This window comes from Xenopus laevis, chromosome 5L (genome assembly GCF_017654675.1).
Source record: "Xenopus laevis strain J_2021 chromosome 5L, Xenopus_laevis_v10.1, whole genome shotgun sequence".
Taxonomy (NCBI): Eukaryota; Metazoa; Chordata; class Amphibia; order Anura; family Pipidae; genus Xenopus; species Xenopus laevis.
The window spans coordinates 57442000-57452094 of record NC_054379.1 but is presented as its reverse complement, the minus strand read 5'-3'; the positions used below and the strand labels follow the sequence as shown (position 1 = coordinate 57452094).

General features: G+C 36.7%; 1 protein-coding gene across 1 annotated transcript; it reads left to right on the top strand.

Moving 5' to 3' along the window:
- Positions 1-2559: 2559 nt before the first annotated feature.
- On the top strand, positions 2560-9748 carry tbxt.L (T-box transcription factor Tr L homeolog). The gene is made up of 8 exons (NM_001091696.1): positions 2560-2884; positions 4615-4879; positions 6147-6281; positions 6753-6814; positions 7052-7113; positions 7564-7737; positions 7921-8053; positions 8582-9748. Exons 1-8 carry the CDS (start codon positions 2685-2687, stop codon positions 8847-8849), a joined length of 1299 nt encoding a protein of 432 aa, NP_001085165.1. The 5' UTR covers positions 2560-2684; the 3' UTR covers positions 8850-9748.
- The last annotated feature ends 347 nt before the right edge of the window (positions 9749-10095 follow it).

Here is a 10095-nt window from a genome sequence, read left to right as displayed (position 1 = left end):
GGAAGCAGTTTCACGTATAGGTTTTCCACTACATTGCTTTTTATCTTTCTCTGTGTAAAGAGGCTGGGAATGTTTAAAGGGATCCCACTGAAACTGTTTCCTGTCCATTGTAACCTTTCGCCTTCCAAACCACAGATTCTCACATGAATGTCCCACCCCCACAGCACATAAGGCACATACCTTCGTTCACATACTTATTATGAGACATTGAGGATTGAGATAATTTTTCTACAAGATTAGCTCAAGTAACTAAAGGTGGCCATACATGGAGAGATCCGCTCGTTTGGCGATGTCGCCAAACGAGCGGATCTCCCTCCGATATGCCCACCTTGAGGTGGGCAATATCGGGCTGATCCGATAGTGGGCCCAACGATCGGATCCTAACGTTGCCCAAACGGGCGGTCGGATCGCGGGACCGCATCAACGAATAGATGCGGCCGCGATCCGACGGGATTTTCTGTCCCATCCGATCGAGATCTGGCCGACTTTCGGCCAGATCTCAATCGGTGAAGCCCGTCGTGGGGCCCCATACACGGGCCTATAAGCTGCCGACACGGTCTGTCGGCAGCTTTTATCCGCCCGTGTATGGCCACCTTAAAACAGTGGCCAACTATGCTGAAACTTGCCATTACACTAACAGAAATTGTGGCAGCTCTCACAACACATGTGCATTTATTATGTTGCAAACAAAAATTACATTTATAATAAGCAATAAGTTAGAGCCAATTTAATAGACTTATTAATAGATGGGTGCCTTAATGCTATCGATTTACATTATTTTATTGTGACCTGTTACTCCATCATAGTAAGTGCTTTCTGACTTCTCCTCCATATCCTGCTCTAAAGATTTTTCTCATCATTGCAAAGACAGCATTATGAACTATTAGAATATATGAATCGACAATAAATTGTATTAAACAAGTAAATGTTTGAAATGTATACCTATGGGCAAATAATTCACAACAGTGAACAATAATACACTAGGGGGCACATTTACTAAGGGTTCGAAATTCAACCGGCGAATTGTAGAAATTCGATAGTCGAAGTTTATTTAATCGTTCGATTGAACGATTTTCCAAAAAGAACTTCTAAAAACGTAGCCAAATACTGGCTATAGGTTCTAGATGGTCCCCATAGGCTAACATAGCAATTTGGCAGCTTTAAGGTGGTGAAGTGTCGAAGTCGAGGTTTTTTAAAGAGACAGTACTTCGATTTTCGAATGGTCGAATATTCTAAGTTTTTTCAATTCGAATCTAATTTTGGTCTATTTGATGGTCGAAGTACCCAAAAATTACTTTGAAATTCGAAGTTTTTGAATTCGAAAATTCACTTCGACCCTTAGTAAATGGGCCCTGAATGTTCTAACAATCTATTTAGAAGTATTTAGACTCTGTAATGTAATGTTAAAGATAGTGAATTATATCACTATACAGTTTTATGGCATAATTACACATAACGCCATAGTATAAGTTTTGATGCTAGACTTTAGTAAACCTTGAGAAACAGCTTACATAGCGCAGAAGTGATACTAGGTATATATATGTGCACACCAATCGCACAAGTGGCTGCAGCAATGTATTATCACCTTCTATGCACAGTAAATGAACACTATAGTGCATATTGGTGAAACAAACCAAATAAATATGATGACAGCCCAAATAAATCATTTATATACGGTAGAATCCACATTTTACATTTTCAGGGGACAAGAAAAAAAATGGTGTAATATCCGGTAATATATAAGATCAGGGACAGACATTATATATTTGATGGGACCACAAACAAACAATGTAAAATGAGGGGAAAACTATAAAATAAGGGGTTATAAAATTGATATATTGGTGGGACCACAAACAAACTATGTAAAATGAGGAAAAAATTTAAATTAGGGTATGTACAATTTGATATATTTTACATTGTAAACTTAAAACTAGGGGATGTAAAAATTAAATTTTGAATTGTAAACTTAAAATTAGGGGATGTACAATTTTTAAATTGTAAACTTAAAATTAGGGGATGTAAAATTGAGGTTTTACTTTTATAAATTTCTAAACTGCCCCTTAAAATACACCTTTTTTCTTTAAATGCAATTAAAAAATTGTACCTATTATTTTTGTATGTAATAATAATCCTTTAAGTATCAGAACCTTATTTTTATACATCTGCCATTATACCATTATGTCATTTGAACAATCTATCCAGGCCACCTAAAATATAGAATGATAAAGTGACCAGGTGTCAGTTCTTACTGGATGTAAGTTTATTGAAGGCAGGCTGGGGGGGGGGGGGTGACACACCACTTCCTCATTGCAGCTCTTTGATATAGGTGTAAACATTTGGGGATTTACATAAAGTACCTCTGACTTGCAATTAAATTCCCAGGATTATCATAGAGCTCTCTGGGGTTTCTGTGCTCCAATCAGCAGTTGCCTCACCAACATCAAAGAGAAAACTGACCAATGAGCTGCCTGGCACCGCCGTTGATGAAGACACCACAGCTTGTCCAGGCCTATTTATGGAAGAGTGAAATATCTCTATCTTAATCAGTGCCTCTTATTCCCCTAATGTCAATTGGATTTACTACCTGCTGATCAATCGCACCTTGGGTTTTGTTCCGATTAGTGGAAAAGCTGCTAAAATTTTTCCCCCAGTCTGTGTGTTACGAAGCCTCCCTTTCTGGAGGAATGAGTGCGACCGAGAGCTGCGCCAAGAACGTGCAGTACCGGGTAGATCATCTGCTGAGCGCTGTGGAGAATGAGCTCCAGGCTGGCAGCGAAAAGGGGGACCCCACCGAGAAGGAGCTGAAGGTGAGTCTGCAGGAGCGGGACCTGTGGACGAGGTTTAAGGAGCTCACCAATGAGATGATCGTCACTAAGAATGGAAGGTAAAATCCCAGAAACTAATAACTTTCTTGTCTAGAGTGCAGGAGTTTCTACCTAGTGTAGATTTATATTCATCATGATCATGGGCATTTAGCTCGAGGCAGTTAGTGGAATGGGTTTAAAGTGCAATATAAATAAGTCGGAAAAACATTCAGTCATTATTATTATTATTATTATTATTAATAATAATAATAAAACTGGACTTTTTGTTTGACATTTATTAACCTTAAACGTAATTTTTCTGCCTATATTTCTTACAATGTAACAGAAATTAGTATAAATTCTGATGTGCGATTTGATTAGATTAAAGGATGATCAGGGATTGCCCTTGGGTTGTGGGCAGATTGAAGTGCTATTGCAATTAACTGCCTACTATGTTTATAATGACAGTTTAGTTAAGATATCCTTTATGAGTACAGTATCTAGGGCTTGTATCTCCAGCCATTATATTCAATGAGGAGCAAGATAGATTATATAGATTAGATGATATCTTTATACCACTTTCGCTCTCTGTATTTAAATACAAACAGGTCTGTTGTGACCCAGATTTCATATACATTTAGCATTACAATTCCTTTAGTTATGACTTGGCAATATGTAAATGTAAATATTGGCATCTTCAATTAGTGCTGAAATCAAAAACAGGGGGAGCTATAGCATGTTGTGATAGTGTTCCACCTCTCTCTCTCTCTCTCTCTCTCTATATAATATATATATATATATATATATATATATATATAATATATATATATATATATATATATATATATATAATATATATATATATATATATATATATATATATATAATATATAATAAAAATTGAAGACATCTTTTTTTGTAATTTATAGCAGTGGGGAAATAAAATACAGTTCCATCCGGGTTCTCTGTATATGTATTTCTCTGTTTTCAGCCATTTGAATTATATTATTATTACTGTTTTGAATATATACCCTTTTATAAGTAGAAATGAAATTTACCTTTATACTTAACCATGAATATGGAGCGGCTATACTGTTAGCCTTAGTAAGGCAGCCATGCACTATAGGATTTTTGTTGTATTAAGTCAAGAATAAATTAAACAAGGTAAATTATATTTTATTTTAACTTTCTATGATATGTTTGTTGCAATTAAGGAATGTTTTGTAAATATAAAAAACTTACATCCTTCATACATTTTTGCCCCTGCTTTATTACTCATTGTTAAAAAAATAACTTTACCCTTTAAACACCTGAGTATTTTTGGTTTCTCCATGGTGGGAATGGTGGTGATAAACAAGGAATTCCTAAAGCAGAGAATTCTATAAAACTGAATGCGTTTGGCCTTAAATAAAGTTTCAAGGTGCAATAAAAGGGGCCCTGAGAAAATGTGATGTCGTCAGGAATTCCCAATCTGATTTGTCACTCCATAAAGGTGTAGAAAAGGTCAATACTTAAACAAACCTCATTGCTGCAGTAGCAAAGTAATTAAAGCTACTTTATAGCAGATGAGTTGTTTGACCTCAAATTAAAGACAAAAGAAGCCACTGAGCTCAAAGGAAATAAATAAGGGGAAGTTAGTTCATTTCCTCTCTAACGCCACCTTTTAAATCACTTTATTTGTCTCTTTCCCATGGAAAAAAAAACAAACCTATCTGGAGAAAATTATGTTCTATGTTGCTGATGTATATATCAAGATAGTCCTGCATATATTCTACGAAGATAACCACCCCAATTACTTTTTGTATTTTAGGAGAATGTTTCCAGTTCTGAAGGTGAGCGTGTCGGGCCTGGATCCCAATGCCATGTACACGGTTCTTCTGGACTTTGTGGCAGCTGACAACCTCCGCTGGAAGTATGTGAATGGAGAATGGGTTCCAGGTGGCAAACCTGAGCCCCAGGCCCCTAGTTGTGTTTACATCCACCCAGATTCCCCCAATTTTGGAGCCCACTGGATGAAAGATCCTGTGTCTTTTAGCAAAGTCAAACTTACAAACAAAATGAATGGTGGAGGCCAGGTAAGGAAAATACAATTTGAATGTATTCAGAGTCTGTTTATTTTTCACAGCTGGGAACCTGCCTAAGCCTTTTGTTGCAGCACAAAGGGAACCAGACACTGAAGTGCCTAATAAAGACAGCTGAGTGTGAGATAATAATGTGGCTACCTAAATCATATACAGCTAAACAGAGAACTGATATTTATACACATATGGTGGGAAACTCAAATTTAATTTTATTCTAATTCGACCAATCTCGATTCGAGTTTTTTCTCCAAAACAATTTGAATGTCAGGAGGCTACAAATATCTCCAAATTGGTCACTGGAACTCTCCCGTTGAATTCGGCAGGTTTTAGGAATTCGAATTCTTAACGGGCCAAAGTAAGATAAATTTCGAAAATCGAATTTGTATTTTTTAAAAAACTCGACATGACCATAAAACAAAATGTGAAAATTCGAATTAGAATTTTCAATAATAAATCTGTCCCTTAGGGGGTTATTTATTAAAAATAGTGGTGCAATTATGGGTTGCTCTGTGGTCTTAGGGGAATGCCATAGGTAAGCCAAGCTCCCTTTGAAATATACGCAGGACCGGATTTGTGGCGAGGCCACAAAAGCCCAGGCCTAGGGCAGCAAGTTGGTAGGGGCGGCATGCCGTCCAGCTGCTTGCTGAGGACACGTAGCTCCCCAGTGCTCCGGTGTGCCTGCTCTCGCTAGATTGGTGCATACAGACCACATGGCCTAGGGGCGCCCGCCACTGAAATCCGGCCCTGAATATGCATGGCAGTGTTGTTTGCAGAAATTAGCTTTGTTCTGGATACTTACAATCTAGAATTGATACAACTGGCACTGACATATGCTCTGTGGACATATTGCATTTGTACCTTACTTTACTTTAGGGATGCACCTAATCCACTTTTTTGGATTCGGCCAAACCCCCGAATCCTTTGCAAAAGATTCGGCCGAACACCGAACCGAATCAGAACCCTAATTTGCATATGCAAATTGGGATGGGAAGGGGAAAATATTTTTTACTTCCTTTTTTTCTGAAAAAAGTCACGCAATTTCCCTCCCCGCCCCCTAGTTTGCATACCTGGATAAGGTGCATCCCTACTTTACTTAGCATGTTTTAAAATCAAATGTCAACAACAGAGTATGTAGTGGATAGAGTACTTTGTTGGTTTCACCATGTAATGCATGTTGCACTGAGCCTATTTTATATAAAACTGCTTTTGTTTTAAATTATTCAGTAGTATTAAAATGATTTTTCCTCTGCATCTCTTATAGATTATGTTAAACTCTTTGCACAAGTATGAACCTCGAATCCACATTGTGAGAGTTGGCGGCACCCAGAGAATGATCACCAGCCATTCATTCCCTGAGACACAGTTCATAGCAGTGACCGCATACCAGAATGAAGAGGTAAAGAGTTAAGATACTGTGTTAAGTAATATGTAAATAGTAGATTATTTTATAAAGAATTAATGGGCATCAGATACAGTAGTGTTGATTCTTTCATGGTTTGGCAATATTCTAGTTATCAACAGTATCAACAAAGAATGTTTTGGGGGCAAAGGGAACCAAAATGAGGATTGCCCAAGACAGTATAGCAGTGGCATAACTAAAAGTTCCTGGGCCCCACAGCAAAATCATATTAGGCCCCCCCAAACTTTAGTACAAAAAACATTTTATATGTCCAATGGGCCTGCCTATGTTTACTCTGCCACTTCAGTGTGTGCCCCAAATATGCACATACTGAATCTATTGTAGCATAAGTAATGTTCCACCTTACACACCTGCAGTCTGTGTTATTATGTCTTTAGCTTGCTTGCTCTTATTGTTTATATCATGTAATTTCTGGTATTTATTTGTCCTCTTGTCTTTTTTTTCCAGATTACAGCACTTAAAATCAAGCACAACCCATTTGCCAAAGCATTTCTTGATGCAAAAGAAAGGTACAATGTCATTTGAGTGAATTTCTTTTTATAATTTGCAGCAGATTTGTTTTTTGCACTATGACAAATGTGCATTTGCAATGCAAGGCCTCTCCCGAACGAGGAAGCCTCTATATTAATTTTAAGTGAAGATATAACGTGTTAAACTTAAAATACATATACAGTATTTTTTTTTTTTTTTTTAAACATTATTTACATTTTTTATTAGAAACTAATGTTTCTCTCTTGCATCTACAGAAATGATTATAAAGACATCTTGGATGAGGGAATTAATAGTCAGCACTCAAATTTCTCTCAGTGTAAGTATACTCTTTGTGTAAGTGTTGTACAGGTATAGGATCCATTATCCGGAAACCAATTATCCAAAAAGCTCCAAATTACAGAAAGGTTGTCTCCCATAGACCGCATTTTATATATATAATAAAAACTTTAAAAAAATATTTCCTTTTTTTCAGTATTAATAAAACAGTACCTTGTACTTGATCCAAACAAAGATATAATTAATCCTTTATGGAGGCAAAACCAGCCTATTGGGTATATTTCATGTATAATTTAACTAGTAGACACAAGGTATGAAGATCCAAGCTATGGAAAGATCCCTTATCTGAAAGCATTATCCAAGCATTCTGGATAACAGGTCCCATTCTTGTATTTAGAGCTGGGTATGCAAATATATGCTGTAATTAGTGAAAATAAACCTATAAGTTGAAAATCAAATTAATGTATCTTTCTTTGTGCTTTCCCTTCAGTAGGTACTTGGCTCATTCCTAATGGTGGATCATTATGTACGCCCAATCCACACACTCAGTTCGGGGCACCTCTCTCTCTATCATCTCCTCATGGCTGTGAGCGATACTCATCTCTGAGGAACCACCGCTCCGCTCCTTACCCCAGTCCATACACTCACAGAAACAATTCTCCAAGTAAGTACATCTGTATATTTAAGGGCCAATGTGGTGGTGACCATTTTATCTGTGAAAAGTAATCATATCAACGCAACCAAAAGCTAGCTTTTAGTATAGGGCTTCTGCTAAAATTTTGCATGTGTTATGGAGCTAAATATCCTTTTCCTTTTCTAATAAGAAGTGTTCTTTTTTTCATTTTAGACAATTTAACAGATAATTCCTCAGCATGTCTTTCAATGCTCCAGTCCCATGGCAACTGGTCCACACTTCAAATGCCAGCACACACAGGGATGTTGCCAATGAGTCACAGCACAGGAACACCACCTACCTCAAGGTAAATGAAACATCTTAGAATAACTTTACGACAAAGATGAAGCATTTAATTAATGTGGTTAGATGTGGGGAACAGAGAGCATTTGTTCAATTGCCAGGTCAACATGGGTCAAGAAGCTGACTGTTGTACTCAGAAACTTGATATACTTAGATAGTTATGTAGTACATATTCTTCAATGGTTTATCCAAAAATAAAATACATGAGCAACCTTTTGTATCTGGTTTAAAAACTAGTATGTACTTAAATAAGGGATTATTCAAACTTGACATCCAGGACCAACATTTGGTGCCTGACTATGCTCATTCTTAGATGTAATAAATTGCATTATTTGTGGGCCCCACAGACAGTTTTTAATAACTAATGATTCTAGGACATTTTGTTTCTATCAGCTTGGGGCACAAAGGTTTGATAGTCCTAGTGCAGTATAGGCAGACAGAGCTGTATATGTTGAATCTGCTTGAATCTGCTTGTTTTTCTTTATATATTGTGATGGATCATACTACCATTTACCAATTATTTTGATTGCAGTCAGTACACTTCTTTGTGGTCTGTAAGTAACAGTACCATCACACCAGTGTCTCAGTCTGGAGGAATAAGTAATGGAACAAGTCCCCAGTACCTACGTGGCTCTACACCTCATTACTCATCTCTTTCACATGCTGTGCCCTCACCAACCACAGGATCCCCATTGTATGAACATGGAGCACAAACAGAAATAGCAGAAAACCAGTATGATGTCACTGCACATTCCAGGCTTTCATCAGCATGGACACCAGTTGCACCACCATCAATCTAAAGTAAAGACTATAAGGACTTAATACACAAATCAGTATTTCCTGGGCCAAGTAGCTGAGTGTCCATGGCCCATAAAGCAAATGATTGCTGCAGGCCTCCCAAATAACTTAAAGTTGTGCTTAGGCTAGTTATGTCAGCCTTTCCCTGCTTCTAAAGGCTTCATGGATCCAACCAGGCATGGGTGGTCTGCTCAGTGGGTCACCATCTTGAGATGCTTAACACAAAGTTGGTTTGACTTACATATAAGTGCAACATATAGGTTCTATTACCTGTATATTCTATGTCAGTTTTCTGAATGTACTGGCAAGGGGTGATTTATCCAGGAGGCTCTTCTAAAGGGAATGTAAAGATACAGTATTGCTTAATTACAGTATTAACTAAGATCCATTCTGCTTTTTTTAAAACATTCCCTCTATTGTTCTAAATTACTTTTATCTGAGACTGCTGCCTGCTGCTACAGAGTCAGACTACATGTTTTTTATTATAGACATATTTTAAATATGCCTTTTTAAGTAAACCTAATTTAATATGTTTAAATAATTTAAAATGTGGTACTGTCCAGATCATGGGAAAATATTTAGAGCAGTATTTGTCTGAATCTGCTGTGTCAGATTATCTGCTGCCTAAATACCCACAAACTGCACCAAGCTAGGTTAATTCTAAATAGTTTTTCCAAAAACTGAAGAGAACGTATGCTTTTCATTGTGTAACTGGTATTTCTGTATTTATTTTTTCCATGTGGCCATGTTTTTTGTGGTTAATGTATATGTACTGTAAACATGTTATTGTATGCTGAAAGACGATCTCTTTTGCCCCACTGAAGTGCAGTGTAAGGTATCTACCAATCTACACGTTGATGTGGGGGACCATGTGATGCTTCAATAAATACACTATTTTTTCTATGCTTGTGAGTGCTTCCAGTTTCATTTATTGTTTTATTCGGGTTTGGAAAAGTACCTGGGAAGTGTTCGTTAATAAGGTGAGTGCCGGTATCTATATTGACAATTTACGGTATATAAATAGATATATATTTTTATATATATATATATATATATATATATATATATATATATATATATATATATATATATATATATATATATATATATATATATATATATATATATATATATATATATATATACAACCAACAGAAGGGATCCGCACTCACAGGTCTTAGGTAAAAAATAAAGAAGTTTTATTGCAAAGATGTAAGCCTAACGTTTCGGCCTCCTCCGAGGCCTTTC